At 42.5% G+C, this 17,299-nt stretch overlaps 1 protein-coding gene across 2 annotated transcripts; it reads right to left on the bottom strand.

Moving 5' to 3' along the window:
- Positions 1-197: 197 nt before the first annotated feature.
- Positions 198-17,068, bottom strand: SMNDC1 (survival motor neuron domain containing 1). Of its 2 annotated transcripts, none has more exons than XM_075935513.2 (6): positions 16,843-17,068; positions 14,260-14,379; positions 8,997-9,139; positions 7,078-7,239; positions 2,754-2,907; positions 198-1,953 (listed from the first exon to the last, which is right to left on the bottom strand). In XM_075935513.2, the coding sequence occupies exons 2-6, from the start codon at positions 14,377-14,379 to the stop codon at positions 1,816-1,818; spliced, it is 717 nt and encodes a 238-aa protein (XP_075791628.1). In that variant the 5' UTR covers positions 16,843-17,068; the 3' UTR covers positions 198-1,815. The 2 variants fall into 2 exon arrangements, with proteins under 2 accessions (XP_075791628.1, XP_006135068.1); XM_006135006.5 differs by lacking the exon at positions 16,843-17,068 and adding an exon at positions 10,873-10,951 and having other exon boundaries at positions 14,260-14,385.
- Between the last annotated feature and the right edge of the window lie 231 nt (positions 17,069-17,299).

Raw genomic sequence — 17,299 nt, 5'->3', positions numbered from 1 at the left:
CTGATAGTACTTCAGCATTCTTTCAAGACTCAAGGGGAAGCCATGTTCCCCTTATCTGCAAAAACAGAGTCCTATGGCACCTTGAGACTATTAGTCTTTAAGGTGTCACAGGACTCCTCATTGTTTCTGCATTCCGCAGTAGGCCCTAGGGTGGGCTTAGCTAGTGCTCAAGCATTTTCACTTTCCCAAACAGCTCAGAGATTTTAACACTTTATTTAATAAAAGTTAAACATACAAAACTGAAATCAACACACTTTGTATTCATAAAAATCATTTTCTCCCATTAATAGGAAGAACCTTTTTCTATGCATGGATTCTACACTATCAGTTGCAGAGTTTAGCTAGAGTTGTAACTGATGGACATTTCCACCAATCAGTGCATTATCAATTGCTGACATGACCTGATCTAATTAACAAATTACAAAATGAGCTACATTAACATAATATACAAGGGGAACATGGTCAGGATTAATGAACAAGAAATACACTTGAATTATTTAATGGAGGAAATAAACAAAGTACTCTTGTTCATTAATTCAGCCCTAGATTTTACAAAAATATCTACATTGTGTACAGGGCTATACATTAATTTGTTTTAAACACTTTATGGATTCAGAGGTGGTACCAGTACTGTAAGTGGGACAAGTAACATAGGAAAGCAATCACGTACAAAAGGCATGAGCTTTTACATGTGGTTACCTGGAAAAAAACAAACAAAAAACCTGAAAGGGCTCACTGACAGCATAGGGCTGAAACTGCATTGAACACTAGAGGGCTACAGCCAGGATTATAGCAAGGCAGAAACTTCAGACTAGCCTTTGCTCATTTACAACCAACTAAATAGGATCCAGGCATTCTTATTTAATGTGCTTCGGTTCTGTATAAATGGATGGAAAAAACCCACACAGGTTACTCAAGTTGGAGATTTACTGTACAGTTGTCATGTCCCATAACCAGACCATGGAACTCAGCTTTTGAGATCATAGGATATAAATTTACCTAATACTTAAATCTTCACTTTTAAAGTGCAGTTTTACTCTGAACTTTGACTCTAAAAGTGTCATCTTATGGTTTCCTGGTTCTGTCTCAGTGATGTCCAGTTTAAATTTGCTCAGTATACATGTAAAGAGAGTCTTCCCCTTAATTTCCAGCCCTGTAAATTCAGTATGGAATTTCAAAGCAAAGTTGAATTGTTTCTAGCACAGGAATCATACTATTCATATCTATTCTGTGCACCTAATTCTGCCATCAGTTACAGCTGTACAAGCCTACTGTCTTCATTCAGTGAAACTGCAAGGGAGTAACTTAAGAATTTTATTAATTCCATTTTATATACAAACTATGATGGGATCCAGCTAACTTTCCCAGAGCTGTACTGGCTCTGTAGTGCTAGTGTAGTTTGTCACTAAAGCAAAGAGATAGTACTGTGAATACAGAGGGAATGGAAAGCTTTTAAAGGTGCCATTTTTACAGGGTCATTTTTCTGACCCTATCTTGCTAAAAATATGAATGGAAGATTCTGGAGACTAGCATTTCAGGTAACTGCTGTTTCAGTGTAACTGCCAACAGCAGCTCATGAAAACATTCGTCTGCTGAATTTTGCTTTAAGATGACTATAAAAAGTTTAGTAAAGATGAAGGGAGTCAAATGAATAGCTGTAGATTTCTTTAAGGCTCACATCAGCGGAAGCCAAGTAATGGTGACAAAATGAACTATTCACTACATGCCAACAAATAATTTACTTTTAGAAAAATATAATGATAAAAAGATAAGTGTAAAGCCCTGCAGAGATGACGTTTAGCTCCCTCCCCTCCATTACTGAGGCATCAAATGCCTGACGTTATATTTAGAGGTATCTTGATATTGTGTCATGGGTTTGTCTGCAATTCCACATGTTCCCACTCCGACTTTGCCAGTTACACTCTCAGGAGAAGCAAAAATACTCCTCTTTACCTGAGAAGGAAAACAAAGACACCATTCCTGATTAGTCAGTTCAAGCCACGTTCTTAACTGAGAATACAAGCATAGATTAATTCTGCAAACAACCCTCAACACTCCTGCTTTATAGACCTGCAGATTAACATACTTACTAAGGACACAGGAGGAGTCGGTGACAAAGGCAATGTTAGAACAAATTGCTGTTCTCTGACCATTCCTCTCAGTGAGCAATTATAGCCAATGCTCATGAATAAAAGCCTCATTCCTTACCATAAGACTGTGTGGTAAGTGCTGCAAAGGAACTGAAGTTTTAACACTCGCCCTGCAGACCTACATTGCTCCTGCGAGTATGGCAGGAAACCAGTGTGCAGCAATACAGCAACACTTCAGTCTCCCCCCTGCCCTCTCTGAAATACGGCTACTCAGCCAGGCACCTAGCGTGTGTAAATTTGTGAAATGGCTGCCAAGGTGGTCACACACAAGACATTCAGGCTCTCAGCTTTAGTGAACCCCAGTCTAGGCTGCCACAACAGCAAGGCCCCAATGCTTCAGCCTAGGTAAACGTAAGCTCAGTTTCAGGAAGGCACATACTTCAGAACACCAAACCTACTTTTCACATTGAGGCTTGATTACTCAGCCCATTCACGGCATCAAGCTACCTGTTTACACTTACTCAGCTTTGCAGCTGGGTTGCCTCAGATTGTGAAGCTGAGGGATCTGCTCCCAAAGCATAGTCGGGGTATATTTTCCCCCATAACTACTAGGCTGGACTATTCCTTTTGCCAACTATTCACACACTAACAGTCCATACACACCTGGCCTTTTTTGTTTTTAGAATAGGCTCTGTTGTTGAACTGTTGCCACTTGACTTTCTGGTCCTCTCGCTCCTGTTCAAGTTCTTTGATTCTCTGGGCTTTTTTCAAAGCTTTCTTCTTTTTATATTCTCGTTGCTGGGCAATCATCTCTTTTCTGTAGGAAGAAAGGGTAGCCAATGATTAAGCCCTTGCCTCCATTTCCTCTTCATAAAACACTCTAAGGTACATTAAGTGTCAAGTAAGAAACTAAATATAACTATAAGCCATCAGGTGTGTAAAACAGGACTCTCAAATGAGTGATTATACAACCAAGCCAGGACTACGCATGCTAAAACACCACCACCAAGCTGTACTCCACAGCTGCAAGAGCAAAGCTGTGAAGTTATGTATTACACATGGGTACCATGGTGTCATAAGAGCCTCTTAAGCCTAGTTTCTTCTGCTGCCTGTACAGTACAAATGCTGTGTCTGATTCTAGAAAGAACAGTCATTTCTTCTGTAAAGCAGTCTATCAAGTGAGAATATCATTACAGCCTGGTAATTTTTATTGCTCCTGACTCTCATGATAAATATGTCTCAAGCAGGCCATTTCAAATAAAACTGGGGTTCTGAAAATGTGGGTCAGGACCCCAAGATGAGTTGCGACCCTGCTTTAACTAGGGTCACCGAGCTAATTTGCTGGGACCAGGGCCAAACCCCAGTCTAAGCACTTCCGCCCTGGGCAGAGTTTCAGGGTTCCTGTTTGGGGCTGAAGCTTTGGCTTTGCCTACCCTCCCAGAGTGGTGGGAGTCAGGCAGCTCAGGCCTCCACCCCCAGTCCTGTAGTAATTTATGTGGTCAAAAGGGGGTTGTGCTCATGCTGCAATGAAATTTGAGAACTCTTGAAACAAAACAACCCTCAAAGCTGGCACCCTGGTGATCTACCTGAGAAGAATGCCCTTGATCCAGGATTCCTACACTAAACAGGTGACAATCAGCAACTGTAGTGGGGATCAGGCACAGGGGAAAGGAGAAATGGTCTGAAGTAGATCATCCCCCTCGGGGAATCTGCAAAGAACTTGACAATACCCACATTTGTATTGGCTTTTCCGCAGAAGCTTTCTTTAATGCTGTGGAATCCTTTTTAGCGTGGGAGCAGTGCTGCAATAACAGCAGACTGAGGAGAGCATAACAGTGTGGCTCTAACAAAGAGGAACCAGGGAAAGGGACATGAGTTCTGGGGAGATAAGGCAGAAGCACAGGTTCCCTTAACAATGCGGATTACAGAGAATCTGTATGTGACAGAGACCAGATGTCAAATTTCTTCCAAAAGGGAGGGATTAAGCACCACCACAACCTCCCTGCCAATCCCTTTTTCAAAGATCATGTTGATGTCCCCAGTATGGTGATGATGATGTTCGTCCATCGTGTTCGAAGAGGACCTTGATGTCTAACGAGTTGTGGGCTGTCCACAGTGTGTCCGCAGATGGCTGATAAGGCCAATGTGGGCACGAAATGTTCTGCCACATGTCGGGCAGACATGTGCAGGCACCACTGTTGCCGCGTTTGCAACTCTGGCTTTACCAGTATGGTAAGGCAAAGTCAGTACCCATGTTATGAGTTTCTCCTACAGCTTATCACAGGTTGGAAGAAGGACATAAGAGTATTGCTCCAGTACTTGGGTGTCCAAATAAACTGATTCCTCAAATATAGTTCTTCTATATGTTAGCTTCTTATCAGAAAGCTGTGAGTCAGGAACCTCTTGGTGCTAGCTGGCATGCAGCACAGAACACCTAGAATTTTACAGAGGTCTCCTGGGACAGATATATGCACAATAATGCACGTCACCTTACAGTGAAAAGTCTCTGTCAAGAGACCCTTGGCTTCCACAAACACCTCAAAACATGAGTACAGATAGTATTTGAAGTGTATCTGGGCTGAGAATTTTAATTTTTCTCTCCTATATATATATATATATTATACAGTTTTTCCTGCAGAGTGACAAAAAAAATGACATCATCAGGCTCTCTCAGCGAAACGAAAGTGGCCAGAGAGAGATGGATAGGTAAGCAGAGTGTGCAGCCCCCTAATATTCTTAAAGTTAATAACCAGAAGGTGACGTGTCTGACAGGTCCTTTTCAAGCAGGACGCGACAGACAAGGGATGTTTAAACATCTGAGTAGTTGATGGAATTTCCATCAACTACTCAGTAACGGGGGAACTGCAGAGCTGCAGTGGGATCAGCTCCCAGCCCTGGAAGCTAACCCCACTGTGGCTCTGCCTTTTAAATGTAGTAACAGCCACTAGGGATGTTAGTGACTAGTCAAATAGTGACCTGACTAGTCATTTCTCCCCACCACCCCACTGCCTCTATCAGAGAGAAGCAGCAAGCCAGGGGGAGTAGGAGCGGGTGCTGGGGAAAGCCAGTTTAAAAGTCGGTTCCCCACAGAACCATCTCCATGAGATGCGGGGCAGATGCTAGTAAAGATACCAGGCGCGAGCTGGGAATCAGCTGTCCTGGCTCGCACCCAGTCCCAGACACTACGCCTCTGCTTTAAAAGCATTTAAAAGGCAGAGGCACAGTGGGGGACCGGGTACAGGCTGGGAATCAGCTGTCAGAATGGCCACTCTTACTACATTTAAGAAGTAGAGGTGCAGCATCTGGGAGCAGGCACGAGCTGGGACAGTTGATTCCCAGCTTGTGTCCAGTACCCCGCTGCCTGCCTGCCCCTGTGGAAATGATGCTGGGGGGGAACCGGCTTTTAAGTAGTCACTCGACTACCCAATAACCATATGCTTATGCATATGCTTACTGGGTAGACAACTAGTCGACTAGCCACTTTACATCCCTATAACAGACATTATCTTTCTGTCTGGCCATGTGTGTATTAAGTACTGTATGTCTCTCAATGGATGACAGTTTCAATACTGAGCCAAATTAATCAAGAGAATGCAAAATCTTGAAGAGAATAAATAGCAGGTGTGAATCCTGTTTAGGAGTCAAGACAATGGATTCCTAGGGTATATTTGGGGGTGCAGAGGTTGAGCCTGGATCTTTCACAGAGAAGGTAAGCTAGCCAGATGTTTGTATTATGAACAAAGGGTTAGAGCCAAACCTGCTGTAAAGTGCTAGAAGAACTTGGGGTGAGCACTGACCTATAAGACAGGAAAAGCATCTAGTTAAGTCTAGGTTCTAGAATGTTTGTATGGTATATGTAACCATTTGTTACCACCTGGATCTCTCTACTCTGTTAAATAAAGTGTAACGTGTTTTTACTATAAACATATCAAAGTGCTTCGTGTTAAGCAGAACGATAATCTGAGATGTAGTAAAATGGGGCGCATTGCTTCTTTGGAAGTAGCAAATCTGTGAATTCTGCCAGCATCTACTGGAACAGGGACATGTTCAGGGCTGGAATATGCTTAGTGCTAACTTGAAGCTAAAGTGCAAAACCTGCCTAGGCTAAAAGGGAAGTGCTTGTGTAAATGCTGGAAAGCAGAATTGAACCTGGGACCTCCGGATCTTAGTACATGAGCCTCTATTGTATGGACTAAAAGCCAGCTGACTATTAGCTACAACCACAGGGCAGACTTACTATTTACTCTCTGTAAATGGTCTTGGTGCCACTAGGTGGGACAGTACACCACACCCAGAAGGCGTGTGATTTACACTTGTGTGGCCTGTGGCCAGTGAAGTGAGCTGACCAATGGCACGCATAGACAAAGCTTCCTTGTGCTAAGGGAGGTGGGTGTCTCACAACCCTGAGGAATCTCACAAAGAATCAAAGCAACTTTACTTCTTGAAGCTATTTTTATATTCCGTCAAATGAAATCTTGTGTATGCAGCACTCAAACTACCAACTAGAAGCTCTGAAAAGCTCCTTCTAGATTACAGGCATCTACCATTTCTTTTATCAGTAATTTGTAATATACTTGAAAGTCAGCTCCCCGCATGCACCGGCTCCCAAGGAGAGGACTGCCACCCCGCATGTAAACCACTGAAATTTTCAGCGGTTACACGGTTACTTACTTACACACATTTTAACATCCCTAATACAAATTATAAGGATCATCTCCAGCTTGCATTACTCTTGACCTGATCATGATTTTGAACTACAGTGATTGAAACTGGCCTCTTTGCTGGCAATGAAAGAATTCTATTTCTCTCACACATTCATATCCTTGATAAATAAGAAAACAGAACTGGTCCAGTAATGAGGTGCTTTTACCAGATTATGCTTCCTTAAGCAAACTCGAGCATCTATCTAGCCATTCACCAGACAAACATAACACACTTGGCTGGCCTGGTTCATTGTTAGTGTACACATCTTATGCAAGTCACTTACTTGGACATGGGTTTGTTGCCACTGTCCTCTTTTGCCTTTCTTCCCTCTTCTACAGGTTTGAGGTTGAGCAGAGGCGTGACTTCCGCATTGCCGTATCCAGCAAATGTGATTGCAGCAGTCCCATTCTCCTCATCTATCTCTTCAATCTCAGCTTCATAACACCTGTAAAGATATCATGGCTGTAAGCATGTGAGTAATGGCTTAATACTCAGCCCTACAACACCTACATTGTTATTCAGCTACTAACATTAAGTTAAGTACTTGCTACTAACGGCTTTTGTTTTTGAGGACAAAATACAAATCAAACTGAGAAGTTAATGTTCTTTAAGGACCTAAGTATACCAGTCCTGCACAAGAGCTTAACCTCACTAGCTGATCAAGGAATCAGTGACAGCTTTAAGGCTAATAGCTATTCAGGTGAGAAACACATTTTTGTGCAACTGCAAAGTTAAGAATCTGATTTTTCTCCTAGTTGGTGTGTCATGCAATATCAGATTTTAAAACTATGGCAATCTAATCAGGAATTTTCTGACAATGTGTTTTCCACCAGAATTCGTTTAAACTAAAACTGTTCATAGCAAGGGTGTTGGCTTATATTGGTGAGCAAATGATTAACCAATAGACTTGGGCATACTGGTTAATCTTATTGACTACACGCACTCCCAAGAGGGGGGCGGTGTTGGTGAGGAGCTAGTGACTGTGAAGGCTTTTAAGGTACAGAGTTGTGATTATTCTCACATAGGTGAGAAAATATTCCAGCCATCAATGCCTAGCAACAGAAGAAGTGTTTTCATTTTGGAACACAAACCATTTTCTACATGAAAATATCAATAATTCTGCATCAGCATACATATTTGGTTGTCCCTACAATAGCAGTTCCATTGTGCACAGATTCAACACTTTTCTAAGAGAAGGCAATAGGATATTGACTCAATCTGAACAGTTTGATTAGAAAAGATTCATAAATGTTTCCAGGTTACATATTTTCTGAATTATAGTTTAGCCTTTATTTTGTATCATATTTCAAAGACTATAAAAATCACACTAAATTGAAGCAACCCCAGAAAATCTCAATAATATTAGCTGGGGGAGTCAAAACCAACTATTTTGGTACAGCATCACCAGAGCATGATACAGCCAAGTATCAAGCTCCTAAAGGTAGATTACAAAGCAATATTGCATCTCAACAGAGTTACAGTTCCTTTACAACTCTACAATGGTGTTCCAACTTAAATGCACAGATTTAAATTTCTCATTCATGACAATGATTAAATGTAAAATATATTAACATAATGGCAATTACACACCCCAGCACATGAGGCACTACGTAAAACTATTGTAATTTGTTTATAAAAGTGTACGCATTTTTTAAGTTGTATATATTTCTTTTGAGGGTGGTGACAAGAAAAGGTGTTTTCAGAATCACCAAATACCTCCTTCACTTGGTCTATAATGTGAACCTTCACTAAGGGCACGGCTACACAGCAGAGCAAAAGTCAAATTAAACTATACAACTTGAGCTATGTCAATTGTGTAGCTTAAGTCAAAATAGCTTAATTCGTCTTTTTGTGCTGTCTACACAGCAAGAAGTCAAAGGAAGAACACTATTCCGTTGACTTCCCTTACTCCTTGTGAAATGAGGGTTGCAGGAGTCAGAGTAAGAAGTCCTCCAGCTTGACATTATTTTGAAATAACGGCTTGCAGTGTAGATGCGCACTTTGTAATTTCGGAATAACGTTTGTTATTCCGAAATAACACTGCTGTGTAGACATAGCCTAAGAGAAAATGCAATACTTATTTGCTCTTTGCTATTCTGTTAGAATTACTCAAATGGGGCAGTTCAAGCAGAATGAAAATCTCTTACCATTGTATTGTATTATTTCATATAACTGTTAGAGAAGTTTGTTTTCTACACTTACTGTCCATCTTCACTCCATACTGCCATACATTTATCCCCAACCTTCCAAGAATGACTGGGTAGAGCAGAAGCAGAACTATCAGAACTTGCAAGGGCTTCTGAAGGTTGTGTTGAAAGAAGATCTTTGGTTAATTCTATAACTTCCTGGAAAAGGAAAAGGCAAAGAATATACTTTCAAACACCATTACTGTTCTTCATTTTTCCCCAAGTTAACAGATCTATTTTCTAGTGATTATATTAAACATGTATTTGATGTAAAGCATATTTCTGGCTATCTACTGCTAACTACAGTGTATTAGTCTCAGACATCACAGATGTAGAAGAATACCTCTCCACCCTTGGTCAACTTCCAAAATCCCCCAATGTTTCCTTTTAACATCAAATTCTTTATAGCTGAACTGCTTTTCCATAGCCACAGACAGAGTCAGCTATTCATGTGGAAACAATCCTGGATGCAACTCACTTTGCACATGTGTGCTGCATGTGCGTCTCAATTTTTGACCGAAGAGCACATGGCTGCAAAGGGGAATGAGCAACCAGTGTCACATTCACTGCTCAAAGGGAAGGCAAGAGCTAAAATTATTCAAAACTTTATAATTGATAAATGTGAATGTTTTGCTTTTCCGCCTTAACTGCAGTTTATTTTTCATTAAAAATGATTAGTTATCCCTGAAATTACACATTTCTTAACTGTTTTAGAATACTGCATATAGAATAAGCATACTCATAAGCACCTTTGAATGAGAGGTGATATTATTTCATTTCCTTTGAAAAAGTGGGGATTGACTGACCTGAAGTATCCAGAGATATTATGGGGAGAGGAGTGTCTCCCTTTTCAGGAAACTATCACTTAGGAAAGAACTTAGGAACATGCTTAATTGCCTTCCTGAAAAAAGATGGACTTAAGTGCTTTCCTCAATCAGGGCATCACAGCATGGAGTCATAAACCTAACAGAAATGACCTGAACAAGACAAATGACAGGAGGACAATATATATTTTTTTCTATTAATTGATCTGTAGTGCCTTAAAATACTATAGAGTGAAGTCTTAATTATTCACAGAGCAGATGCAACACAGTATACATCATGTGCTAGTCCAGCCCAGGCACAAGTATTCTTTGCAACTACTGACCGGGGGGTGATTTAAATAAAGAAATTATACTTGTGATGAGCCTTTCAAAATGCATTTCCACGTTAGCCTACAAAACAATATAAATCATGACTGTCAACATTCCTGACTCCAATGTTTTCCTTAGCAAAGATCCAAGATGAGAAGTACTTTTGGTAAATGCCACACCCTAAAAAAGATTTGAAAGGTCCCAAAAAGTACTCTACAATTGTGACAGACTCCCGTCTCACTTTTCTTAATAAATGGACTCAGCAACAAATCTAGACAGTGGGAAAAGAAGGCTGCAGGACCCAGCAGAGTTCCTCCCTCTACTCAGCAGAGATGAGAAAGAACAGCTGGAGCCTGACTCACTAACCCTCATTCATAAAGGGCCTTTAAAGAGAGGGCAAGCTCAAGGTAGAGAGGAGGCTGCTCTTCATTCCTCAAGAAGTTGAGGATTCCACTCAGGCAATTCCCACTGTTTTTCTTATGTATTTTTGTTTGAAGAGCTAGCACAGAGGCACAAAGGGTCTGACAACTGGATTCTCTTTTGTTTGTTCATACCTGAATCAATCAATTAGACCTCTCTTATGAGGTCTGGGGTTTGTTTTAAAAGACCCTCTAGTAATTTTGTAGCAGAGACTGGTACAGAGGATACGGACACAGCCTACCTTCACTGCTATCTTTATTTGCAGAATATTGTATATGGGCCAACAATGATTTTGATATTTAGAATATTTCATTTGAGGGAGCTCCTTAGAGTACATACCATTAATTACTTTTCCTTCCCCAGGTCTGAGCTCTAACACTGCTCCTTCACTCACAGAGCGGGTGGTAGTAGCAGTAATCTGCAAATCCAGGAAGCATCAGGGCTTGTGATATATGTATCAGCAGGTCAAATAAAATACAGCTGTGCACTGATTACCTGAAGGTAAGCTTTTCAGATATACAGAAACCACTGTAACTGGAGACAGTTGACTTACTCCTGCCTCCTTCCTAAATTGTTTCTATTAAAATAGTTTATTGTAGAACTAGAGTGAATATGCACACAGACTATTTAATCAAAGATTCTCGACTTCATCAACTGTTTAAATTATATAAACATAATTGTGGTAAAATCGCTGTATCTTAATACTAGATACAGCAACAGAAACTTGAACCATATACACCATGTCTTAAATTGGTTAGGGTTCCAATACATCTGTTTTGTTGTTCTAGCATATAGCATGCTAGTCAGAACACAACTGAAGTATTGCACATGGGAAGATTTCACATTACAGCAATAGATAATGAACCGGAGGGTGCAGAAAAGCACCATTAGATTTATGCAGGATTTCAAGGGTTAGGTAAACTAGCTTTGTAGAAATAAAAAGGGAATGGGAGGGAAAAGAATAATTCTATTCCATAAAACTCTTAAAGAAAGTAGCAAGCTGAAAAAACAGAAGGGCACCAACTGAAACTTAGAGGCAGCATTGAATGAGTTTCAAAAAAAGTTTATGTAAACAGAAAATAATGTGATACCCACTACCAAAGCAAGAAGAGAAGCTGCAACTGTCTCATGTATTCAGATGTCTGACAAGCGCTTACAGGCAGTGCCTGCAGTGTAGATAAACTGTCTCATGAACCACAGTAAAACAGCACTACAGAAATCTTTGAAGTCTGAATGGCTCATTTTTTAAAAGAAAGATTTGTGGGGAAGTTAAAATGTCCTGTTACTGCCTACTATAGCAAAACTGCTAATTAAGGTAGCCACATACAGTCAAATAAACTATACAGCGTGACTTATTACCAACTTCCTGTGACATGTTGATGCACCTGTAGACAGATTTCAGCATGCAGTGATCCATCCTGAGAGTGGCCTTTCACACAGGTCAAGTTGGAGCTCTGTATTGTGGAATGCATGGTTTTCCACGGCTTGTCACACTATATTACCTTGCTAGAAATCCCTCAGTATAGTAAAAGATGGGGAGCACATTATTTATATGAAAATATTTTGATCCAAGTTGAGAATGTTGTGTAGTGTTGATGGAGGAAATACTAAGAGAAAAGATTGTTTTGTATACATAACTGTTCATCTTTAGAACAAAGAGGAAGTAGCAAGTTGGACTTATTTTCCATTTTTAATAGTATGTGTAGAAAAGTTTTTGGGATGGAAATGAAAACATCTTTCCTATCCTGCACAGAGTTCTTTTATTTTCTTAGGCAAATTGTCCTTTCACTTCAATGATTTCCATACATCAAAGCGGATCTTTTATTGGTATTAGAAATATAAGTTTTGCTCTGCATTTTAAAAATAATCACATGATTTTAAAAATCTGCAATCAAGTACATTCTGATTATACTACGAAATTCTCTGTGGGCATAAGGTCTCTATATTTAAAAGGAAATCAACAGTTTATTGTCTGAAGTCATTGATTTAGTGTTTGTTTTTTAGTTTTATTTTTGTTACCATTTTTTCCAGCAGCAGTTACTGAATGCTGCAGTGGGTAATTTTATCTACTTAAGTTTTGTGAATAACTTGGCTGCTTTGGTGCTCTCTTTTCATAGTAATAAAAATAAAGTAGTATTTTGTACCCATACTCTTAACATTTAAGAAAACATTAAGTGGAGGCACAATTATGTGCCAATGTTGTTGCCTGAAGTGATTAACACAGAAGTTTATGACTATAAAAAAGGCTTTTTAAATCAAATTGAAGGTGTTCATGCCATTGTTCAAAGTGATTCTAATGAGGACTTTTAATGGCTTTTAATCATCAACAAAAAATAACTTGTCATAAACTTAAGTTTCAAATGATAGCATATTTGACACTGCATGACAAATCTGGCATTCCTTACATACACAGCTTATTTCAGCTATCCTTATAGATGTAACTGAAAGTGCACACAATTAAATAATAAACAAATCAGCACCAAATTAATCAGCACAAATGTATGTGGAGAGATTTAATGCTCAGAATGGCCCAAAAGCTAGCAGCATATTGAGTGACAAATGGAAATAGTTATATAGTTTAAGTGTAGTATCCTATGACTTTATTTTAAAAATAAAGATGTAAGTGGAGTTTAGATGTAAATTACAAGATTACATTTTGTAAATTTACTGGAGTATTATTCTAAAAACACAAAATGGCCACTGATGAAGATTGGAAATGGTTTTCTTTAGGGACCTCAAGAGACCAGGTGGGTCTGACCAGATAAGACAAGCAGGAGCCCATCCATGGGGTGGCCTGAGCTCCCCACAGACAGAAGCTACTGCCACGGACCAGTCTCTGTCTTCAGAAAACTCAGACCCCTACAAACAGGGGCTGCTGCCTCTGTATCAGTGACAGCAGTGCAGGGCAGCAGGCAGACAGTCTGCACAAGGAGCTGGTTTTTAAACTGGCTCCCCTGGCGGACTGGCTCCCACCTGCCATCCCACATGCAGGGTGGCACCGGGGTTCCTTGGGAGGGGGCCATGAGAGCATTGGCAGCCCTCCCCAGGGGACTATCAAATAGTTGTGTAACTGCTGAGATTTCATGCAGTTAGATAACTATTCAATTACACAAGATCTAACAACCCTAGTTATCTTTGCACAATGTTTATAAAAGGTACAAAAATGTGTATTTTTAAAAACTATCCACATTTTTAATAGTTCTCTATCCAATTCTTTGGAAGCTAAAAGGGTTCTTTTAGCAAATTTTGTTCTTCTTCCATAGTGACCATACTGTTACACTGCCTTTCAACTAAGACATGATTTTTTTTTTTTTTACACTTCTTTTTTTGAGACACAATATTATTTAAGTATTTCAGCCAAAGCCTTGAACATCTCAAATAAGAGCTCCCTTTTCTTCTTGACAATGTGGTACTAACATATTTTCTAAAAACGAAAACCATACAGTGACTTTTAAAAAAGCATATAAAACAACATGAATGTTAATAGACTTAAAAAGACAAGACAAACTTTGGGACTGCAAACTGTACCCACTGTCTCTTTAGGCAATCTGATATCATAAAGCAAACCTTTAACTTACATTTTGGGATAACCCTGACAAATAATTATATTTCTTAAAGTGCAAATGCCCAGCAACAAACATGTGTCTGATTGAGAGAAAGTGATGGTATTTTGCTCACATTACTCAGGATAGAAAGATTTCGGTTTCTAATTCCCTCAGTCCTCACCTGTAAATCCTTTTTTAATTTTAGTAAGTCTTCATTTTCTCCATTCCCAGACAGAGCAGCCTCAACTTGCTGTAGCTGAGCTTTATAGCTAGCTAACTGTTTTGCAAGATCTTCTGACATCTGTAAGAGAAACTGACTTTAGAATAGAAAGAAATAAAACTGCTCTGAAACTCTTATAGTGACAAAATGGAACTTGCAAGTGGATTAAAAGGATATCACAGCTATCATTAAGGAACACCCAACATAATAATTTTTACAAATACACTATTTCAGTAGATAATCACACGCCTTGTCATACCCTGATCAAATTTGCTCAAAAAAGCAACAACAAAATCCTTGAATAATTTACAAATTGTGTGTATACAATAGTGAACACTACAGAAATGAGTAACACTGTCTTCAACACTTAGCATGTAATGATGCGTATCTTCAAACTATTCTCAAGTTCCAGGCACTATAATTTTTCTTTTCCACTTGTAAACAGCATCTTCATTCTCAGTCACTCTTGTCATTAGATTTGTGTACACGATTCTTATGTGAACCAATGAAATCAGCATCACTTAATGTTCCAAAATCTTGTTTTAACCTATATTTTATATAATGAAACACACTGCTGTTAAAGTTATTGTAATTTTAGCCTTTCTTTCTGTTTTCTACAGGGGGCAGCATGTAATGGAGACAAAACTGGACTTCTACAACTAGGGATTGACTGGTGAAGACTGTAAGCTCTTTGGGCCAGGGACAATCTATTTGCTATGTGTTTGTACACTACTCCATGACTAGGACTTCTAGATAACAGTCACAAAAAATGGAGAGGCTGACACTAACTTAAAACATACAAAATAAAGTATTTCTTCACACAATGCACAATCTGTGGAATTCCTTGACAGAGGGTTAGGTCAGGACTATACAGGGTTCAATAAAGAGCTAGATAAATTCATGGAGGATAGGTACATCAATGATTATTAGCCAGGAATGGCAGGAATTGTGTCCTTAGCATCTGTTTGTCAGAAGCTGGGAATGGGAATCGGGAATGGGAATCTCTGGGGCACCTGGCATTGGGCACTGTCTGAAAACAAGATACTAGGCTAGAGGGAACTTTGGTCTGACTCAATCTGGCCATTTTTATGCTAATTCATAAACCTGGAGCAGTGCAATTTTAATGAAATGCACCTTTCTCTACTATCACAAGTGATACTCATGCATGACAATTCACAGTATCTCCTTCCCAACCCAAGGACCAAGGTTAGGGGCTAGGGGAAGAGGTGGTAAATAGCAACTCTGGAAGGAAGACAGGAGAAAGGTTAAAGCGAGGCTCTGAGGAGAGGGGAGAAAGAGTATGGATGAGCAGGACCGTGTGGCAAGAGTCTGTGAAAGGAGCGGACAAGAGCACAGATGAGGACATGAGAGGTGGAATTAGAACCTGTGGAGTCCTACAGGAGGACAGAGAAACTTAAAAAACAACAAATGGTCTGGTAGCACTTTATAGACTAACAAAACATGCAGAGATGGTCTCATGAGCTTTCATGGGCACAGCCCACTTCTTCCGACGACCGGAGTTTTGAATTTAGGATGTGCAGACCCAAAATAAACGGGGGGGGGGGGGGGGGGCAAAAAAGGAAGGGTCCAGGAAACAAAGAGCAAAGGGAATAAAACGATCAAAGGGAAAAACAAGTAGGCAGAACTGGTAACCTGAAGGTGGGACTAGAGCCTGTGGAGGTGGGGCCAGCAGGAGTGACTAGGGATGGTGCTCGGCTAGGGCCAGCAGGAGGTGAATGGGGGCAGACAGGAGCATGGGGGGGTTAGGGCCGGGGTGGGGGGGCAGACAGGAGCATGGGGGGGTTAGGGCCGGGGTGGGGGGCACAGGAGCATGGGGGGGTTAGGGCCGGGGTGGGGGGGCAGACAGGAGCATGGGGGGGTTAGGGCCGGGGTGGGGGGGCAGACAGGAGCATGGGGGTGTTAGGGCCGGGGTGGGGGGGGGGAGGGGGGGGGGGCAGACAGGAGCATGGGGGGTTAGGGCCGGGGTGGGGGGGCAGACAGGAGCATGGGGGGGTTAGGGCCGGGGTGGGGGGGCAGACAGGAGCATGGGGGGGTTAGGGCCGGGGTGGGGGGGCAGACAGGAGCATGGGGGGTGTTAGGGCCGGGGTGGGGGGGGGGGCAGACAGGAGCATGGGGGTGTTAGGGCCGGGGTGGGGGGGCAGACAGGAGCATGGGGGGGTTAGGGCCGGGGTGGGGGGGCAGACAGGAGCATGGCGGGGTTAGGGCCGGGGTGGGGGGGCAGACAGGAGCATGGGGGGGTTAGGGCCGGGGTGGGGGGGCAGACAGGAGCATGGGGGGGTTAGGGCCGGGGTGGGGGAGCGGACAGACGCACAGGGGTGGAGCTGGGGCCGGGGGGATGGGCTAGGGCCCGCGAGGGAGGGTGAGTGGGGGAGGGGCGCGGCTGAGGGGCAGGCTGGGGCGGGCCTGAGGCGAGGGAGGGGGAAGGGTCCCACGATCCAGGCACCAGGGGAGGAGAAGCGGTTGGGCCGCGGGCGGGGCCGGCTCCCGGCTGCGCGGGAAGGACCCGTCGCCGCTTCCTCTCACCTTGGCCGGGGGCCGCGCCGCGCTCGGTCCCGTCAGGCCTGGGCCGCTTTCTCCTCCCGGCGACACACGGAGCCAGCGGCCACCAACGCTCGCGAGACTTCCGGTGGTGGTGTGGGGAGGGGGGGGAGGGAGAGCGGACAGGACGAATCAGTCACGTGCTCGCCGTTGGTCAAAGGGCACGAGACCGGGAAGGGGAGCGGCTGCGCGCAGCCACGTGACGACGACGCGGCGGCCGTTGTAGGCTGTGGGCGGGCAGCGAAGGGCGCGCGAGAGCTGGCTCATCCGGGCACTTTCGTGGCGTCGGCGGGTGAGGTAAAACGGCCCGCCCAGGAGCAGGGCCTGACGCCTCCCTCAATGCAGCTGAGGGGCGGGGGGGGGGGGGAATCTTCAGCCCCGTACCCGCGCGCGTTGCTAGGACCCAGGCGCTGAGAAAACGCGAGGCGCGGGAGACAAGGGT

Source organism: Pelodiscus sinensis, chromosome 8 (genome assembly GCF_052426305.1).
Source record: "Pelodiscus sinensis isolate ZL-2025 chromosome 8, ASM5242630v1, whole genome shotgun sequence".
Taxonomy (NCBI): Eukaryota; Metazoa; Chordata; order Testudines; family Trionychidae; genus Pelodiscus; species Pelodiscus sinensis.
Note: the sequence above shows the minus strand (reverse complement) of the source record. Positions and strands in the feature narration are given on the sequence as shown.

Excerpts from the sequence above, each read along its gene's own strand:
- SMNDC1 (XM_075935513.2), bottom strand. The coding sequence starts at position 14,379 with ATGTCAGAAGATCTTGCAAAACAGTTAGCTAGCTATAAAGCTCAGCTA. Across the intron at positions 2,908-7,077 it reads GGCAACAAACCCATGTCCAA|AAAAGAGATGATTGCCCAGC; the intron begins GTAAGTGACTTG and ends TTCTTCCTACAG. Across the intron at positions 1,954-2,753 it reads CTAAAAACAAAAAAGGCCAG|GTAAAGAGGAGTATTTTTGC; the intron begins GTGTGTATGGAC and ends TTTCCTTCTCAG.